We start from the raw sequence: 22,156 nt of genomic DNA, 5'->3' as shown, positions 1-22,156 counted from the left end.
GGTAACACATAATCAATGGTTTATCAAAGATTTGAATGAATTGTGTACGAAATTTAAGATTTATTTACTCCCGTACCTACTGAAACTAATAAGCAGCTATTAACATATTACAACAGAGATAAATAACATTTTGGAAAAGGTAATATAGAAGACTCAAGGCATCTACAGGGCTTATGACCCGTCATTGACTGGTTAAGGTGGCCACTTTACACACTGTGTAACATTCACCATTCAGATGCTAGTATCAAAATTTCGAGACCAGCAGTACGATTCTGAACGCTCTCTGGGGGGTAGAGCACACGTTTTTATCATTATGTATCTTCTATAAATTTATTGTATTTTTGTATGTTCATATACATTGTATATGTATGTGTGTATATATATATATATGTGTGCATGTATGTATGGATGTGTATATGTATGTTTGTATGTAGTATGTATGTAGTATGTATGTGTGTATGTGTGTATATATATATATATATATATATATATATATTTATATATTTAATTTAATTTTTACATTTAACGTAAACGTAACTGTTTTTCTATTTCTTTAATATTATTTTTATTTATAGAAAACATATTCAAAAACCATATTTGCCGCTACAAATCAGTTTCTTAGAACAGGCATTTGCCCATATAGGAACCGATTGCAACATTAGGCATACTAATATTTCTGGCTTGCCAACCCTTCATATACTGAGCCTACTCAGCCTAGTACAAGCAGAATTTGCCAGAGTGTTTTTTGTGCCATTTTTGTAAAAATGTATGTTTAAACTAATAAATATAAATAAATCGTGTAAATTAGAGTCATCGCGACATTTCAGCTATCATTGCAGGAGACATCTTCAGGGTAACCTAATAGTTTAGCTACATAAGTCCAAATAACATACCATAAAATTATCGAAAAATGGTACCTCCGACGAATAATTGTCTTTCTGATTATTTTTTAGTTTACGTATTTGCTATTTTAGCACATTTTTTAAAAACAAGACTCAGACTGGATCAGTACGACACTACTCGAATGCATGCTAAAGTCTGGAACTGTCTGGAACATGAAGTCTCGAGTCTCGAAAAGACTCGAAATTTTGAGATTTGGTCTTGTCTTTTTTATTTTATTTGGAAAATCAACAGTTCTACATACATATTTATAGTGAACAAACAGATATAGTGTATAAACTCAGAACTAATTACAGATTTCCACAAAGTATACAAAGTTAGTAAAGAAAATATATTACATTTAAATAATTACATATAAGTTTATACATATAAAAATGTTATTTTCATGTACTCGTAAATATTTTTCAATAATCAAAGAATTTTTAAATATTTTTTTAAGAACAGTAAGTTATTGTAAATTGGGCGGTATTAGGACAAGAATGCTTGAAGAGAAGATAAGGAGGCGAAAGGAGATGTACATATTTATTATTATAATGTCTGCTTAGTTACATAATGCATTTTTAGTTTAAATTTTAAATCTGACAGTGATGTTTGTGTAATCTATATCCATAGGAATTAATTTAGGTCTGAAAGAGTTGACCGAAAACTGAACAATGAACGTAAGTGGCTGTGGTTGCTACGCCATTAGATAAATACGATAAACATATATTTTATATTGGATATTAGAGCATGATTCTTAGTTTAAGCATATCATGGCAAAGGAGATAAAGGTACTGACGTATTTCATTTTGCCCCATCAGTTCTTGTTATTGGTGGAAAAAGAATATTTCTTCATCCAGAAGATTTTATCTACTGATTTTTTGTTCGAGAAAATGATCAGAAACGATCGATATACTCGTACAGACCGCTATTAAATATTTTTTACGATTGACTGTTATTTTTTTCATATTTCATAAATGAAGAGGATTACTCCATTTTACAATGCATTACCAGCGACGACGGTGAGTTTTAATATCATTTCATATTTAAACTTATTTCAGAGAGTAATAACCCCTAGAATAACTCCTAGAGAGAATAACTCCCTAGGGGGGAAATCCAGCCAGTCTGCAAGCATTTGGACATACTCAAACATTGTAGAATTAACTACCTGGTAAAAGAAGAAGTATAAAAATTAGAAAATTGTTTTCAAGCGTTGCCTAGTAAGTGATTTGGTTCAGCCGGATGAATCTCACCCACGTGATAAAAGTTTCAGCTCTTTTACTTCACAAAAGTCAACAGATGAAAGAGTTGAGAAAATGTGGATGTTCAAACATGGGCAGAATGGTGAATGTTACACAGTGTGTAAAATGGCCACTTAAAGCAGCCAATGACAGATAATAAGCCCTGTAAATGCCTATACTTTCCTTTTTTCTTCTCAAAAATGTTTTCCCTCTCTGTTGAAATAATTTGATTTTTTAAGTTAATGAAATTTTTAATGTATTTTATTATTGTGTTAGTAAAAACTATCTTTCAATTCTTACAATAATTACGTTTTGTTTTGAGCGATGGAAAAGGTCGATTTCGCTATATTTCCTCGTTCATTTTATATTGTTATAAATCAATGGATCAGCTTTCATTTTCAAAGAACTAAAAAGTTCGTGACATTAAGCTTTCGTATCGTTAATCCTCCTTGAACCGATACGTGGAAATTAACTCTAGCGAATAAAGCGATTTTCAAAACCTGTAAATAATTAATAGTCAGGCTATTCTTTTCGCAAAATGAATAAATATCCACCCCTTTTATTGTTCTAAATTATGTTTTGAAAAACATTAAACTTTCACCTCGGTAATAATTTGATATTAGAATATTTTTAATATTCAATATCTGTTGAGATTTTTTTGTCCACTAACTGAAATGTAACCAACCTAAAATGTGATAATTACGAATCCCAAAATTGTAATCTTGCTTTGTTATTGTTTTATTTGTTTGTCAGTATTATTTTTGGTGTTTTGACACACATTAAAATCGAAATTTTAAAAATATAAACGTATTTGAAAATAGGTTTTTTAAATTCATTACTTCGTATTATTTTACCACATTGAAAGAAAATATATGAAATATTTACGTGTTAAAATAAAATTTTATGATAAAGTTTTTTAATAAAAAAACATAATAGGAGTTCATTGTATTTGGTACTTAAATCCCAAATTTTGTAATACATTAATCAGTACATTTTAAAATGTTCTCAGTGAGGACGCATCATATCTCATATTTTATAATTTCTCTGTGTCCAAGCGGATAAAATGAAATGAAATATGTATAAAATAGAATCAGAACCATTGATGAGAAATGTCGACTCGATGGCTGCTCTCACAAAAGTCGTGAATAAGGAAATCGAGTGGAAATACATACACCTTGTTATTTATATTAGTATTATTGAGTTCGAAGTTTGAGTTGAATCAGGTAATGAATTTAAATGGAGAGAGAAAAGGAATAACAATATTTTAAAAACAATAAAATGAAGGGAGGTCGGGGTTCTAATGATATAATGTTATAGTAATGTTTCACGCGTTTCTCGGGGGTGGCCAGGGTGCACTTTTTTTCTGAAGAGGTAGCTCATTCCAAAGTCTAGCACCTTGAACCAAATTTTTTATACCTATTGACGTATAATTAAATAGACTTTTCACTAGTGCGAAAAAAATGGCATATCAATTTATAGTTAATAATTATCTTCCGTATCTTTACTTAACGGACTTTCATCATAACATGCAAAACCATGCCGTTATGAGTGATGTAAAAATGCTTAAATTGCACTCTAACTGTGAAAATACGATTCAAATTAAGTCACAAGTGGATAATTTTATCGGCCTCGTGGTAGAATGGCCAGTGCATTTGCTTACCTATTTAAGGGGGTGTTTTTACACTTGAATATATTTCATAATCCCTGGACTAGAACCTGAAGGGTAAGATTGATCATCTTACCTTTGTGTAAGAGATATGATCTAGCTAGATACGCCGCGATTGGTCTACCAATGCAGTGCCCCATGCACCATTAGGTGTAGAAAAGTGCTGATGATGATGATGATTATTAAGTTTGCCCACCATTCTTAAAGACCTGGGTTTGATTTCAAGCAGGGCGGATGTGAAATATTGGTTTTAAAGTTCGTTGAAATATACATTGGTACGATCACTCGCTCAAAGATGGCACAAAGGAGCTTTACCTTCTTAGATCCTAAATTCTTCAACCATCTTCCAGCAGTTGTAAAGAACTCTACACGTGTTTAAGAGAAATATTTGCAATTGGCTGCCGCGCATTGATGGGGACGAGGTTATTAAATGGTTCAAGATTCAGGAGTGATTCATGATTCATATTTTTCTCATCTTAAATATAATTAATAATAAACATAATGTGACCTCACTGGGGTTACTCGTGCCGAGGACACTTAACAATGTACTTTTTTGAAATGTTTTTACATTTGAGAATAAACAAAGAAGACTAACTTAATAAACACAGATAATTAACAACATATTCACAGTTTCAAAAACTAGGTATATATGTACATCTATATTGTTTATATTACAAAACGCACAATGAAAATAACAAAAACCTTACATAAGTTATACACTTGTGGAGCAATTGATTTAATATTGGTTTGGGCGAATGAGACAATCCATTTTATTTCTACCTAGCTCCACTATCCATTTATTAAGCCTTTTTAAACATTTCCTCGTTACTAATTATCCATTATTGCTTTCATTCCTTATCCTTATTTCCTCTTTGTATATTTTCATGTTTCGTTTTATTATTTATAACTTTATAAACCGTTATTTCCTTGCATTAATGGGCGTATTTATAACTTTCAAATGGGGGGGTGTTCTAGAGAAATATAAAATGGCACCTAATATTTCCATCTACATAGTTAGGCCTAGGATGTTCTTATCATACCGAGATCTGATATTATTGGGGGGTTTTCAAAACTCATTATATCTAGTGTAAACTACTTTTTGATGTGGGAGGTTTGATCCCCCTAACCTTCCTTTAATTTGCGTCGTCGATTACATTTTCAATTATCTAATTTAATTTTCATTTTGAATTTTTTAATTCTTATTTCAATTATGTTTCTGTATTATATTGCATTCATTTTAATGATAATTTTCTTGAACACTAGTTAATGTTTGTAACGACATATGTATGTATGGTTTGTATTTCATATTTTAAGTATTTAATGCTATTTCTCTTATTGCGATTGTTATTTTTTAATCTAATATTGTATCGTACGAAATTATTAATAATTTAAAATGATTTTGTATATTTTTTGTTAATTATTATGACCTTACACAGGCATAGCCTAAAAAGCCATAATAGGTTAGTGAATATGTAATAAATGTAAATTGAAATGAATAAATAAATATTTCATTGTTCATAGGCTGGCACCTCAAGTTAAAGACTCATCATTTCGCCTTACAGTACAACCTTATATTAAGAAACTTACGTTGAATCATTAAATTTAAAGACAAACAGATAAAGACGGGTGTAGGTAGGTATTGTTTTAAATACTTTTAGTCGAACAAACCATTGAAACACATAAAAACGGGGTTTAAAACTTGAACAAAGGGATACATTCTATTTTAATATTATTAGTAGAAGCACGTCTATTGATGGATTCCTTTTATTTCCTGGTGTAATCCTATTAGGCCCCATTATGAGAGGCTAGCTAGTTCAGTGTTGATATTGTCGCTGGGGTGATGAGTGATCGTATAACGTATACATCACATCCGGCGGCGGAGGCGTCCCGTCGTCCTGGCGCCAGAACCTTTCCACTGACACAGCGTCGCGACGCCTCCCCGCTGAGAGGACGTCTCTACGCTAGACTATGAGCTGGTTTTAGGTAGACACGACAAAGAAAACATGATATTTGTTAAGTTAGGTTATTTCGAAAAATACTTTTTGAGTCCAGGAGGATGAAGGATACCGTTCTGTTTGGGGGAATAGAACCAGAAACCTTAAGTAAGCATCCCGAAAATGGAAATCGAGTACTGCAATATTTCATAGTACTGGGACTGGCACCTGAAGCGTAAGCGTGATTATCTTGCATTCATGTTTCTTACAAATCATTGACACGGGTTGCGATAAAAGTATCAATGCAGTGTTTTATGCACCGTTACATCGGATGCAGATAAGAAAATTATGACGATGATGACATTTTTTACGAATAAAAAAAAATGCATTGATAAAACGAATTTTATTTGTATCGTTGGAAATATTATGGACCTTACTTATTACATAGAATAACTATACCCGTTAAAACTGTGAATCGGGTTGTGGTCTCGTGGCTAGTGTTGCGGACTCCCGGATCAAAGGTTTGACGTTCAACCCCCACTCTACCCTAACTTGATAACCATATTATAAAAGTGGATTATTTTCAACTCATGGAAAATGGTCCCAAAATTTAAATATTTGGGTAAATCATAAAAATATGTTAGAAAATATATTTTTTTAAACTTTTTATACTCTCGGTATATAAAAAAGCTTACAATAATTAAAATACTAAAATCAAACATTTTTTTGAGTTAAAATCGACTATTTTTATTTTAAACACAAAAACAAAATGCGGACAATTGTTTCACTTCGTAAGGGTATTTTTAAACGAATGTGAAGATTGATTGGCCCGAAGGTCCCTCTATTTGTAGTTATATAATTCTAGGTAAATATAAAATAATAAATTTAACGTATCAAATTCAGCATGTACAATCATTTTACTTATCGGAAAACCAATAGTTTAGGGTAAGGCCAGGTGTTCTTTTAGTAATTTGGAATTTATATATTTAGAATACAAACATATGTAAAGATTAAATGATTATAAATAGAAACTATTAAAAATGTTTATATAAAAATAGTAAGGCTTACCATCTAATAACATGTATTGGCTTAATTATACTCAAATAAAGCGACGCCGATTTAAACTATATAAAATTAAATATACTTTGAATTAAAAAATATTTATATGAACAATACAAGGAGATAGTAGGAAGGAAAATAAGGAAATTGATGAGGAGTTTTGGAGGAATAATGAAGGAAAGTAGGAGTGAAAAATTGCATTTGTTTTTTTTTTTTCTTTTTAAAAGAAATATTTGCGTTCTTATGATTTACCCAAATATTTCATTTTGAGGGCCATTTTCAACGAGTTGTAAATAACTCACTTTTAGAAAATGGAATCGAGTTGGGGTAGAGTGGGATTCGAACCACGGACCTTTGGTCCGCGAGTCCGAGACACTAGCCACAGGACCACAACCCGATTTAAATTTGATGACGAGAAATAAAGAGAAAGAAAAGACAAAACGTATTTTCTCTGTTATTCTGAATCAAGCCCATTAATTCTCTTTTATTATATGAAGTGTCATATATATCTTTTATAAACATAAATGTACTCTATATTTATTTATTTTTTATTTTATTAACATAAACGGCAAATCTGCCTTTTACAAAAATTTATAATACTAACATATTTGGCTTAATATTTTTTATTTTTTTTAAACATAAATTTCCTTATATCCAAGATTTATAAAAGAATTAAACCTAAAAATTATAACCTAAAAATTATACAGCATATTTAGTAGAAAGTTTAAACAATTCAGATACGTGGGAATAACTATTGCCGAGTTCATGAAGTCTGTTTAATACGGCATTACAAGTATACACTGTCCGTGAATTGTTGCTACAAATCGGTGGCACCTTTCTAGTCATTCTTCCAGGCACCCTGATTTTGATGAGAGATGATAGTTCAAGGCAATCCCATATTGAATTTACAATTTAGAATAAATTTAAAAGGTCTTTAATTTTTCTTCTATCGTTAAGTTTTAACAAATTTAATGTTTGATTATGTCCAAATGCTTGCAGACTGGCTAGATTTCCTCCCTAAGGAGTTGTTCGTATTTAAATTTATTTCAACAGAGAGGGAAAAAGCTTTTGAGAAGGGAATATAGAAGTCTAGGCATTTACAGGGCTTATGACCTGTCATCGGCTGGTTTAAGTGGCCACTTTACACACTGTGTAACATTCACCATTCTGCCCATGTTTAAACATCCACATTTCCTCAACTCTTCCATTTGTTGACTTTACGCTCTTTACTTTCAGCTCTTTTACTTCACAAAAGTCAACAGATGGAAGAGTTGAGGAAATGTGGATGTTTAAACATGGGCAGAATGGTGAATGTTACACAGTGTGTAAAGTGGCCACTTAAACCAGCCGATGACAGGTCATAAGCCCTGTAAATGCCTAGACTTCTATATTCCCTTCTCAAAAGCTTTTTCCCTCTGTTGAAATAAATTCAAATTTAATGTTTTTAGTAAAAATTCATGACTGATTTAAAATTTATGTACCGTAAGAAGTTTTTTCGGGCTCTTTCAAGAGAATTTTGGTGACAATTGTAGTAAGGAGTCCATATTGTAGAGTTATACTCTAACTGGCTTCTCACTAATAAAGTATACATCAACTTCAAAGTGCCTGTTTTTGAATTCCTTAGTCACTAGTAACACGAAGCCTAACATTTTTAGAGATTTACTAGTAATATTATTTATGTGCCTAATAAAGGATAATTTTTGATCAAAACCGATACCCAGGTCGCGCACCTCAGAAGTTGAGCCTAATTGCATATTACCCATCAAATAATCAAATAAAATTGGGTTTTTTATTCTAAAAAATCTCATTATGTGGATTTTTTAAATATTTGGCTGTAGTTTATCAGTGGAGCACTACTGGAACATTTTATCTAAATTACAAATCATAATATGTATTTTAACGAAATAAACAAAAAGTTAATACATAAAATGCTTACTTATTAAATAAAGAGTAATACTTCATAAAAATAAATCATTGTGGTATATTCCTAAAATTAAAAATAATTACGATTAAAATGCTTTTTAATAATTACAGATACTTAAAAACTTGATGGGGTTGTTTATTTTCTTTCTGTATTTTGAATTCAGAGTGAGCTTGAATATACAACATATGATAAAAATAATTTAATAAGGGGATTGTCTCTCGGGAAATAAAACGGGACGATATGCAAACATGCCACAAGTGCATTATGCATACTAATTACTTAAATTTTGCGTGCTATCCTATAAAAACAGAACTCTATGAAAAAAAAAAGAAAAATTATGCAGTCAAGATAACGCTGCAAGACGCTTTCAGTAAAGTTCTTTTATACGAGCAAAAAGCAATATACCATACTTCTTTATTATTTGGAAAATCTAGTTTCAGATACGGATTTTTTTGGTTTAATCCTAAATACTTTTGATTCAATCTTATTTAAGATTAAAAAAATAATTATTACACTCGGCTTACTGCCTTTAAAGAAACACAAAATTAAATATATCTACATACTTGACATTCGTTTTTATGAGTAATGTAAATAAACAAATTATACATTACGCAAAAATATTATACAGAATATAAATGAAATAGAATCGGAAAAATCAAGATAGAAAATGAAAATAGAAAACACTCTGTCTCAAACAATTAAAAGTAATTGCGGTTTCCTTTTAGTCAAAGCGTTTTATTGTAGATGAATTGTTTTGGTAGGGTCTTTATATCACGAACGGTTTCAGCTTTTTCTTTATTATGCAAAAATCAACAAGTACCTAAATCAACCCCTTAAAGATATGTAAATAACAAGTCTAAAAGTCCTCCTATTAAAAAATGCTTTCCATCTCCTTTGTGACATCTATCTAGTTTTTTGAAAGCCAAAGAACAAAGAAAATTTCAGAGTCAAATGAACAAATAATTTTAAAAAAAACCCTGAAAATATATTACCTCATCTTAGAAGCAATAAGTATAACATAAACTATTGTGATTATTGTAAAAGCTTCGATATGGATTTTATTTTTAGTGACCTCAAATGGAGCGCATTTATTCGGGATGTTTTTTTTTTGTTCCACAAACCTTTTTGACAATTTTATTGTACCATTACCTTTTGTAGTTAAACATTTCCGGTAGTTTTATGGATTACCACTGTGAATATCCATTATCATTAATAAAATATTGTGTTATCAGCGTCTACAAATATATGAACATAACTTATCTATGTATTTTCACTGGTAATCAAAGCTTTCTATTCGACAATGTAAAAAACACTATTCGATTATTTTTAAATTGTGTTATAAAGTAACCGTTAGCTGTAATAAAATCAGATGCGTTAAATGTGGTGACCTCCTTAGACGTACTGAATAGACAAAGTTGATTCTCGGTCTGTTGATCATTTTATGTTTATTTTCTGAAAACTTTTCCGCAAAATGGAAATTTGCTATCCAAGTGCTGAACCACAATTCAGAGCTTTTCAGAAATAAAATTATTCATCTTAAAGATAAAGGATGAAATTCAATCATTAAGTTATTCATTCACTATGTTATGTTTTTAAGTGTAAATGTATTATTTGACAGCGTAATCAATACGGGTTTATTAATTTATTTATTTTCAGTTCACAAACAGTAAAATATATCACAATATAATATATACACTTCATAAAATAAAAAACAATAACACTAAACATCTTTCACAAATTACATATGTGTGAACACCAATAATGAAAAATGTTAAATTAAATAAAAATTCTTTTACAATATACATAATTTATGCAATTTATAAATATTTCATTTTAGCAGCCCTGATATGTGTTATAACGGAAGGTACACATACTTTGCACATGGCCTACATTCGATTATTTCTATCAATCGGATGTGTAAAGAGAGTGAATAAATTCAGTTAATACGTCTCGCACATGATCTACATTGGATTATTTATATCAAACTGGGGTGGTATTCTGGATCTTTTCTACCCCTAGAGAGTGATTAATTTGAAGAATTTTATTATTTTAAAATGACGAAACTTTCCTTCACATAATGGCCACACCGATGATTAAACGTCAAAAAATATGAACACGTGAAATCAAACATGATAATTTTCATTTAGAACATTATTGCGACCTTAACTGTTATCCAAAACACCTAAGTATTAAAAATTATTATTATATTTAAAATTAGTTTTATTTCCGTTTTTGCAGCAGTTTTATACACCATTTGACGTTTAATCATTGGTGTGGCCATTATGTGAAGGAAATTTTCGTCATTTTAAAATAATAATATTCTTCAAATTAATCACTTATATGAATCTTGTCACTTTAAAAGAATAACATTATTTAAATTAATCGCTCTCTAAGGATAAAGAAGATTCATAATACCACCTCTGGTGTGTATAGTAACAAGTAAAGAAATGCATGAAACACACATACCCCGCACATGACACACATTAAATTATATATTTTAATCGGGTGTGAGAAGAGTAAAAGTAAATTATTCGCACGTGCCTCGCACATGATCTACATACAATTATTTATATTAACATGTTGATGTGGTAACGAAATAACATGTTTGAAATACACATACCTTATACATGGCCGACATTCGATTATTTTTATAAATTGGGTGTGTAAAGAGAGGGAATAAATTAAACACCCGTGCTTTGTACGTGATTTATATTAGATTATTTCTATCAATTTGGCGTTTTCAGTAACAAAAGAGATGAAGCATATGTACCTTGCACATGTCCTACGCTATTTATTTCAATCAATATGGATGAAACATACGTACCTCGCACATGACGGGCTCTGGGTCATACCCGGAGTGAAAGGCCTTGTGGCTCGGACCGTACACAGCCACAGACAAGTACATGAGAGCAACTGCACTCAGGACAAGGGTCAGTTGACAAAGGCAAATGGCGCCTATGATGCGACCATCTTGTTCTGGAATCACGCGCGGTTTGTCCTTCTTCTTACCCATTGCACCTGGATTCACTCACCTAAATAAATAAAAAATCACTCAGTTAATATCTGAACCTCAAAGGATAAATCACGGGAGTTACACTCAACGAAATGACCAGGAAACAAGATTTTGCTATAGTGCACTTTCCAAAACATCGTAACTTTGGAACCAAATAACACATAACAAACATAGAAAGGATTGAAAATGTGTAACGAATTTTTTTTAAATACCTAGATTATAAAAACAATAAAACGCTTTGCCAATCTGATAAACAAAATTGATTTTTTACCCCTAAAAATAGACGCACGATTTCTGAATTATGCTATTTAAATAAATTATTATTTAATAAAGTAGATTCTTTTAACCTATTCTCCAAATTTAATCTTAATGTTCCCTTTCGTGTGACAAGAAATAAGTATTTATTCCATCTGCCAGTCTGTAGCACTAACAATGCACAACATTCTTTCTTCTGTCGTTCTTAATCTAAATATAATGCTTTTTTTCATCTATTGATATATTTAACACGCCCTTTAATTTATTTAAAAATAAATTATGACCGATTCTTTCTGGCTGTGATACGATCCCATTTGCTATTTAATGATGCTCACACTTTCACAAGTGGCATTCAATGTTTCGATCCGTCGGTTGAGAAATAATAATGTGCTGTTCCTCGATCAACACAGCACAAACTATGGCTTGCATGCACCAATGTCCCGATCGTGTCGTATTGTAAACTAAAGACAAGATCTGGACTTTTTTGGTGTAAGTCTTTACAGATTTAAAAATTCATAAGATAGACCGGATCTTGTCTTTAGGTAGTAATTTTTATTTTTTTTGTCCTAGCTTTAATTTTATTTAATTGTATTGTGTTTTATTAGTGCTTGTATTTATTATATGAAATTGTATTTACCATTGTTAGAATGGACTGCATAAGTCCGTCAAATAAATAAATAATAATAATAATAACACACACACCTGAACACTTACTCGCACATACACACAAACACACCTATACACTTACTCTCATACAAAATATAAACACACCCTTTTGTTGTACCACAATTTAATATGTATGATTTTTATTTAGAAACTTCGCTAGTCTGTCTTTAAACAGTATTTTTTTTATGTTATTATATCAGTGTCGACTGTTTGTTTCTGTAAAATAAATAAATTAATCGTTTCAATCTATAAAAAACTTTCAATGTTAAGGAATGGTTGTTTTGATAATAATATAATATGTTGATGTTTGTGAAGTTAAAGAGTTGAAATCTTTATTGATGCTGGTGAGATTCATTTGTTGAGTTTAATTTACTAATTGTTGAATTGTATTATATGGTTGTAATTTATTGATGTTTAAAAGTGATTAAATAAATCCTATGTAAATAATATACTATCGCATTGGCTGGTTTAAGCGACCACTTTACACACTGTGTAACATTCATAATTCTGCATATACTTTAATATTTATATTCCTTCAATCTGTTGATATTTGTGAAGTAAAAGAGCTGAAACCTTTATTGATGCGGACGAGATTCATCTTCAGATTTTTATTTCAATTTGAAAAAGCATTCATAATACGAAAGTGGACTTTGGTCGTTTATTTACGTATGAAATAGCTTATTGCGATAATTTCTGCATTTTAAAATGGCAAAAAAAAAACTCCCGCGTTTTATCCTGTATGATACATATATAAAAAATAATCGAACTCATTTATAATGATAATAATAAGTACCTGTTTTTACAATATTAATTATTTTTCTAGAAAATATTTTAAATTCACGATCTTGCTTAACGTTTTTTCATTATTTAAAAAAATAACATAATTTGGCAATTTCAGTTGGAAACATTCTTAAGCCTTAGAGCACTACATCGGTACTCCAATCGATCATTTGTAATATAATAAAGGCAAAATAATCCGTGTTACGCTTCAGGAGCCAGTCAAGGAACTGAAATATTGCAGTCAAAAATCACTAATTATAAATAAAGTTGACCTTGTTAGGAGTAAAACCCGGGATCTTAAGACGTGGTAAGCAAACGCAATTATCACCTTATCAGATCAGATCGAAATGGACTAATCTCTACTTAATTTATTTTTTAGGAATATTTACCTAATAGTAGCCATTGATTCCAAACACCAGTTTTGCTTTTCTTTTCACATCCAGAACTGTAATATTTATTCCACCCATACAGGTGGTAAATTTTTACAACACAAAGGTTTATTTTCTTAGAACAGTAGAAAATATCGCATAATGTAAGGATTAGTTTTCATGTAATATTTAATAAAAGCATTAGCTTTGTGGTTAAACCTATTACTGTGACCTAGTAGCACGTTATTTTTTTATTTTTGTGCAACTACTACGAGTATAGTGAAGGTGTCAGTGTCGAATGGTGATTTTGTTTACAGGTAAGCTACAAAAAAATAGTACTTACATAGTACATAATATTATATAAGTAATATATAAATTGCAATTTTTTGTGGTTCTGTGTTACGAGTATTCAGCAATATTTCTCCTCTATGAAATTAAATAACGAGCTGATTTCTTAGCTCTGCGCTGGGCGCGCTTAATTAATATTTTTACTAATTTTGGAGGAAAATCCGGAAAGTGGCAAAGATTTATATAAGTAATATATAAATTGCAATTTAATTGCAATTTAATTTAAAAATAACAATTCTTTGTATTATTTTCTGTAAACAAAGTTACAATAAAACATTATTATGGATTGATTTAGTGTTTATTTTGTAGAACTCCATATTTAAACTTATAATATTAGAAATCAAACACTGATTTGAGTCTACTGAACACTTTATTTTAATTTTACAAATATAAAAAATATAAAGACAAAAATTTCGTGACAATTGTTTTGCCTTGATAGGGCATTTTCAAACGAATGTAAAGATAAGATAGATTGAATGTCCTTATATAGTTATATAATTCAAGGTAGATACTTAAGTAGAAAATAAAATAATCTTATGAACTATAGCATGTACATTAATCATAATTGAGGGAAAAACCAATGGTTAAAGGCAAGGCAAAAGTAAATTTGATCGGTAATGGGGAATTTAGGTATTTATATTTGAATTTCGGAAAAAATATAAGAAAGTAAGTATTTATTGACATACATGTATGTATTGTGAGATAATTAATGAAGCTTTATAGTTTTTTAACATTAGATAATTATTGTCAAAAATATATTAATAATATTATGGTAGGTTGCTGTTCATTTTAATTTAAAAACATGATTGAAATGTTATGAAGCAATTTATATAAACGTATTATTATACAATATTTTGGTTTTTAAGAATTTCTTATCAAAATATATAAATGCAATTGTAACATGATTCATCTATTAATTACGCGTCATATAAACGTGTACATACAGAAACAAAGTGACAAATAACAGTCTATTTAAATATGTTTAATAGTGGTGAAGATATAAGGTTGGTTTGTTCATTGATTATTTTAAAATTAAGGTTATTTAGATATTTTTTATTTCCCAATTGTTCGAGTATATTAAGTTTACTAAAACAAAGTGTTCAGTAGACTCACAGTAGACTCAAATCAGTGTTTGATTTCTAATATTATAAGTTTAAATTATAATGGATAGTCAAATATAATGGTAAGCTGCGCATTATCGCTAATATGGACGATTTGCCCCTGGAAGAGGTGCATAGTGGGGTTTTCATGTTAGTGTAATTAATGTCCTGACGGGAGAGACAAAAACGTCTCGAAACCGATACGCGTAGAAAAGTCGGTAAGTGGTTATGTAAAACTTTTATTTTATAGTATTTATTTATGTATTATATTGCCTCTGCTACATACAACTCATTGTCTATAAAGTTGGGAAAACAAACTTCGTTACATTTAGGTTCAATGAAATTTAAATTATAAATGTTCGCTCTTCCAATGCCCTCACTTCATCTTTTGAAATTCGTAACATGAATATTACATTTTCATGCTCAAATAATACGAAAGGAGAGCTATTTATATTTCGGGAATAGATAATTTGATTCCCGTTTTACTCCGTGAGAAAATAAATGTACTGAGGATAAACATTTATAAATGTTAGGCCTATTAGCACGGTTTAACTAAACTTAAATATATTGAGTTTTTCTACCAAAATTTCTTGGTGAAATTGCGTTTTTAATTATAATAATAAAAATACATACATAGTTTTATTCCACTTCTATTTATAAATTTCCAGTCACCAGTTTGACGATGTCGGTCACGAAGAAACCCGGTCTCTGGTAAAAATGTATAAATAAAAGTGGAATGAAACTATAAACGTATTTTTATTATTATAACTTGAATTTAAACTTAAATGGAATGAATCGTTGTGTTCGTAGAACAATGACTGATGTGAAAAAATGCGATATTGACTTATTTAAACATTTGATCAAGAGGATACACAAACATTTGATGATGACTCATGAATAATGATTGAATTCCAGGGTTGAAAAATATCCATACCCATGTAATAAAATTATACAATTGGCTATTAGACAAAACTAAACAAAAGACTCAGACAACCTTTACAAAATATGGTAAAAATATTATAAACAACAGTAGAGTATGAAGTTAAAAAAATTGTCGGCCTTGTGGTCAGCGCGTTTGCCTAAGAAACAAGATGTCTCGGGCTCGATTCGCGACATGGTTGATATGTAATATTTATTTAAAATGGTGTTGGTGTTGTGAATGGTTATAAATATATATTACGGGCTAAAGCCGGCAATGCTTTGCTATTACTAGATTTGAGTACATACTCGTACTTATATGAATACAATCGAAAGTTTGATATCTAATATTGCATTTAGTCAAAATTAGATATGTACATATGCATTATTGTTTTTGTGTTTCGCATAACAGAAATTGTGAGGATATGCGGTGACAGAGAATTTTGATAAATATATATTTTAACGTTATTTTCATGTCACTGTCTTGAAGATGTCTCTGCGATGCTATGCGAAAAGGACAACTCAATTTCGGACCTTTCATGCATAACTAAAATAGATAAAATCGACGTGTCGTTTTCCCGTTTTCCGCACCTCAAAACTCAACCGATTTTTTTATTTTAAAAAAAAGATTATTCGAATGAAATTTTATGTATCGATATGTTTTGTGTTTTTCAAAAGTAGTTATCATATTTGCATACATTGCGCCCGAAGACAGCAGATAAAACTGGAAGTTTTTATGGGTTTTTGGATGGTTCTAGTTTTCATAATAAACTATTTATCAATAAAGTAAAACTATTGAAACACGCCAACGATAAATATTTAAAGTGCCATAATCCAGGGTGAAATATGAAAATACGTTTGTATGAAGAAAGTTAGACCGCGTTTTCTCTTAAGATAAAACATTATTAAGTATACTTACAAAGTTTGATTTATAATGCTTATACGTAACCAAAGAAACGAGTTCGGTTTCCTTAAATAAAACCATTGACCTATTAGTACACATAGAAGCACCCTGAGCCCTAAAATGATGACACTTAACTCATTCCTAAACGCTCAGTCATAGCCAACGCGTATTTAGTCGTTTTTTAACCGCCAGCCGGCTTTGGCGTGAGCTTGATATTACATTTGAAACCCAAGTGCGTGATTCTGTATGAAAGTATGTAAAAACCGTTTGTATAAACGTAAAAAAGAAAGTGTAACTTTTCATTAGTCCGTAGGTACCTAGGAACCTAGGTACTTGTTTATGGTTGCATTCTAAAACTTTAAATAATTAATTTTCAAATACAGAATTCATTTGGCAAGTGTCAAACTTTGCTCTTCTCACCAACAGGGTTGCACTTTATGTTAGAATACAATTTTCACAAATGTATTTATTAAATGTCAGTTTATATTATTGAACATTATTAAACATAAATAAATGTGTAGAAATTATACGGAATTTGAAAAAAAAATCCGATTGGGATCCACAAAATACGAACGTTGTCTGTTAAAATTCAAATACAATCTCTTTTTGTATACCAAAAACTAACATCCTTTCATTTTTCATCCGTATACTCTTCTAACTGTCCACTGAATTATGTCAAAACATTTGACCACAATAATACAGTTGACCTTAGTTGCTGCCATATATCGACCAAAGATGTAATTTATTGCTCTCCAATCTCTCAAAGGTAAAACCAATACCGGTCCTGATTGTATTCCCGAAATATTAATTAAGAATTGTAAATTTGTTATCTCACTACCCCTATCTATCATTTTCAATCTATCACTTCAATCTGGTGAGTTTCCATTAGCTTGGAAATCATCGTTTATTACACCTATCTTTAAATCTGGAAACAAATCGGACGTCACTAACTATAGACCAATCTCAATTCTATCTCACATACCTAAACTATTCGAAGCACTATTAACGCATAAAATTACTCCTATTTTCAAAAATATCTTGGTTGATGAGCAACATGGTTTTCGGTCTGGTAAATCAACCACGATCATTCTTTTGTCTTTTACCGATACTATTTTTAGGGGTCTGGAGAAAAATAAACAATTTGATGTGATTTATTCTGATTTTTCTAAAGATTTTGACAAGGTCGATCACCAAACACTGTTGACAAAACTGTCTTCGTTTGGAATTCGTAATCCATTGTTATCTTTTTTAAATCATATCTCAGTGAAAGGAAACAGTTTGTAAGGGTAAATAATTTCATCTCAAACAGCATTAATGTATCTTTGGGTGTACCACAGGGTGCTCACCTTGCTCCTTTGCTATTCAATCTGTTCATCAATGACATAAAAAATGCTTTTCTTACTTTATCAATTTGGCTTTTTGCTGATGACACTAAATTTCTCAAACAGATTGACAGCCCTTCCGATTGTTCACTATTACAATCTGACTTATTGTCTTTTAGCACCTGGTGCTCATCCAATAATCTACATTTCAACTCAAGTAAGTGCAAGGTTATGAGATTTTTTCGTCTGAAAAATCCAATCATATACGACTACTCACTGAAAGATGAAATATTATCATCTGTCTCTAGTATACAAGATTTGGGTATTATACTTAACACTAAACTTTCTTTTACAATTCATATTGAACATGTTATCAATAAATCCTTAAAACTTCTTGGATTTATTAACAGAAGCACAGCTGACTTCAAAAATATCAATACCCTTAAAACTCTCTTCTGTTCCCTAGTTCGCCCGCACCTAGAATATTCATCTGTTATCTGGTCTCCATATTATGATGTTCACATCGAGAATATTGAATCAGTTCAACATCGATTTTTAAGAAAGATAGGCTGGAGGTTGGGCTTATCCAGAGACCTTTATACGTATAATGAGTTAGAAACTACCTTGAATATATCTTCTCTTCAAGACCGTCGAAATAAATCCGACTTTATAGTCCTATTTAAAATTCTCAACTCAGTCTTTGATGCGCCTGAACTACTGAGCTCAATAAAATTAAATATTCCAACTAGAAACCTCAGACAAAACTCACTCTTTCATACCGATAACCATAGAACTAACTATGGTTTTCATCAACTCCTATGCCCAGAATTCTTAGGTCTGCCAACAAACATACCAGTCTTGATTTCTTTCAAAACAAGTTGTCTTCTTTCAAACGATCACTGAATCAAATTTAATTATAAACACCTCTCTCCCGCTTCCACTCCCACAAAGTCTACTATAAACCATTGAGCTTTTCTAATTTTGATATAATAATTTTCTATGTATAAATGTGTCTTTAAAAATGCCCATTGGGCGTATATATAAATAAATAAACAAATATTTATTTTTTTTGTATGCATATGTGAACGATAAAAAAATCATTTACACTCCTAACTTTTCTTCTTCTTAATAAATGGAAAATTTTAAGAACTTTAAATATGCTCATGGCAAAGATCAACATTTCGCTGAAAATCGCGGGTAAATCGGCCCAGTAGTTATTCAGTCTATCAAAGAAACACTTCCGGACATTGCCATTTATATATAGATGGATATGACGTATTATGAAAGCCTTTGGTTATATAAAAAATATTCAATGCTGTCTTAATATTTTATTCATTCGATAATTGTTATTACATAAAATAAATTTACCAGAAAACAAAATATACAATACGTTATTTATATTCCCATATTATCGTTTTTATTATAAAAATAAACAGCAACAGGCTTTCATAATATGATGAAGATAATAATATTAACTGTTTTCTGTAACCAGGTGGATGAATAACGCAGATCCATAAATGAAATGAAAATAGAATCCTGGACGAGAGTTTTCAACTCGATGGTTACTTTCTGGTAAAAATCCCGAAAAACGAGATTATGAATGGATAAGTCGGTCTCGAATCGTAATAAGTAGTTGACGCGTTCGCCAACCATGTTTGAGGCCTCAAGAACGATTCTTGACAGCAAAATACCGGTTTTAATAGTGGTTCTTTACTGCATTTTTTTTATTGTTCCCTCAACCAGCATCTTAAGCGTAAGACTGATCATCATAATTTCATGTAACGGATTATAAAGATGCGCAGTGTTTGGTGTATCAATGTAGTGCCCTATGCACCATCAAGTGTGGTTTTTATTTCTAATAATATGGTTCAGAGTAATAATTCTTTAGAGAAGCCCTTAAGCTCTATTCGAACAAAAGCGTTCCAAATTTTTTGTTTGGTTTTAGTTTGGTTTTAAGTTTAACAACAAACGTGTAATCGACGGTTTTGGATTGCGCTTGCAATTCTCAACCCAAGAACCTAGAGCCTGTTGTTTTGGTGTAATCTGTAGCTAACTTCGTGGTTTATAAATCAAATAATGGGGTTTCTGCGTATGGGCGACTCGAATAGGTTTTATGAAATAAATATATTTTATATATATTTTTGCAAGCATCTATTAAAATGTTTATATTTTTATTTCAAAATATATTTCAAATTCAAGTGTTTCATTCTAAAACGCCACGCCTTTTTGTGAGTGATCACTAAAGGGTGCATATTATCATCAATCTCCATCTAATGGTGCATAAGACACTGCATTGACACACTAAATGCGGTGAAATTGAACATTTGATTGATGAATATGAATATAGGTGTTGAAATTGTCAAACGTAGTACCTACCAACTAACGATTTTTCCCTGTGACTTGATTAAATTGATGTAGTTAATAAACTTTAAATAAGCGGTGCAACATGGACGACTATGGGATTTATCTTTTGGTGACTTATATGAAGGGCGTAGAAGCATAGAACCTTTAAAATAACGATAATTATTATCTAATCTGCCGTTATTAAATTACAATAATGGACATAGGCTATTGTGATACAGGTAAATAAGTTTATGATTCCATTCGTGTGTGCAATCTGGTCGTGAGAATGAATGACGATATCCGTCACAGGCCCTTCATATAATTTGCCAAACTCACAGTGATAGGGGAACAGTGAAAGTAGTGGAGTTAAATTCAATTAAAGTAGTATCGACAAAAAACATTGCTTTTTTGTATGAGTGAAACCGATAGGAAGACGAACGGTCTTTAAAACGGTTTTAAGTATGTGGAGGAATGTACTTTCTGATGAATATGACCAGTCTTACTTTTTTTTCTGTGTAATTATTGAATTGAATAAATTTAATGCTTCGTGTTTTGTTTGATTGTGTTATCTTTGAGTACCCTTAAAAGATATTTATAATTTAATATTGCTTACTCACGAAATACCAGTTCGTTATTTCCTACCCTCATGCAACAGTTTGTTTGAGATCGAAGAAACTTGGAACTGTAGCTTAAAAATGCTTGTCTCGAATTATGTTTACTCTAAAGTTCCGTTGAAACTTTTACGGTGGAGTTATCATAAAATTAGAAATTTTAATTTTAACAGATAAAACGTATCACAAAAATATTAAAACGCGTAATTTTGAGACGGTTTTTATTTTAAACAAAGCGGAATATGATGGACTGTCACCAGAGTATTATTATAATAGTAACACAAAGGCGTGTTATATGATACGTTTATTATTCCCATTAGATTGGTAGAAACATAATGTACATAATTAGGTTTATTTGTACAATTAATTGTTTTTGTTTGTTTATGTAGAGTAAAAACAATCTTACAGGTGTTTCGCGTCCGACACCGACCGAAGTTAGGCGATGACTGAAGCGACGTAAAATATGGTACAAAACGGATTCGCTGAAGCTTTAAGACTATTTATTCTAATAAATTCAACCACTGTGTAAAAAATACCGCTCAATGTCGCATTCTAAAAAATCGGCTATGTATTTCTGGGGTTCTTTTGTAAGAGGTGTCTCTTCACTTGTAGCTTCGAACGTCTGGCTATGTTTTTTTCCTATTAAGAGGGTGGTGTATTGTAGATTTGCACCCTCCCTCCGGGTGGGTGACCGCGCTTCGAGAAAAGTCCGGAAAATGCCTTTATTGCTCCGACTGCAGCTGATTTAAGAGCCTAATAAACCGCTGTTACCTGAAAACACAACTGGAACCTCGGGATGTTTGAGTCATTCAAAATAATTTAAAA

At 30.8% G+C, this 22,156-nt stretch overlaps 1 protein-coding gene across 1 annotated transcript in view; it reads right to left on the bottom strand.

Annotated features, from left to right (window-relative positions):
• Teh4 (tipE homolog 4 phospholipid transfer protein) overlaps window positions 1-11,716 on the bottom strand; it is a 44,850-nt gene extending 33,134 nt beyond the window's left edge. The window contains exon 1 of the mRNA XM_088239050.1: window positions 11,528-11,716. Within this exon, the coding sequence (XP_088095176.1) occupies window positions 11,528-11,716 (189 nt within the window). The remainder of the gene's footprint in view (window positions 1-11,527) is intronic.
• Window positions 11,717-22,156: the final 10,440 nt, after the last annotated feature.

This window comes from Micrasema longulum, unplaced genomic scaffold (genome assembly GCF_059751315.1).
Source record: "Micrasema longulum isolate JH-2025_06_02 unplaced genomic scaffold, ASM5975131v1 h1tg002046l, whole genome shotgun sequence".
Taxonomy (NCBI): Eukaryota; Metazoa; Arthropoda; class Insecta; order Trichoptera; family Brachycentridae; genus Micrasema; species Micrasema longulum.
Note: the sequence above shows the minus strand (reverse complement) of the source record. Positions and strands in the feature narration are given on the sequence as shown.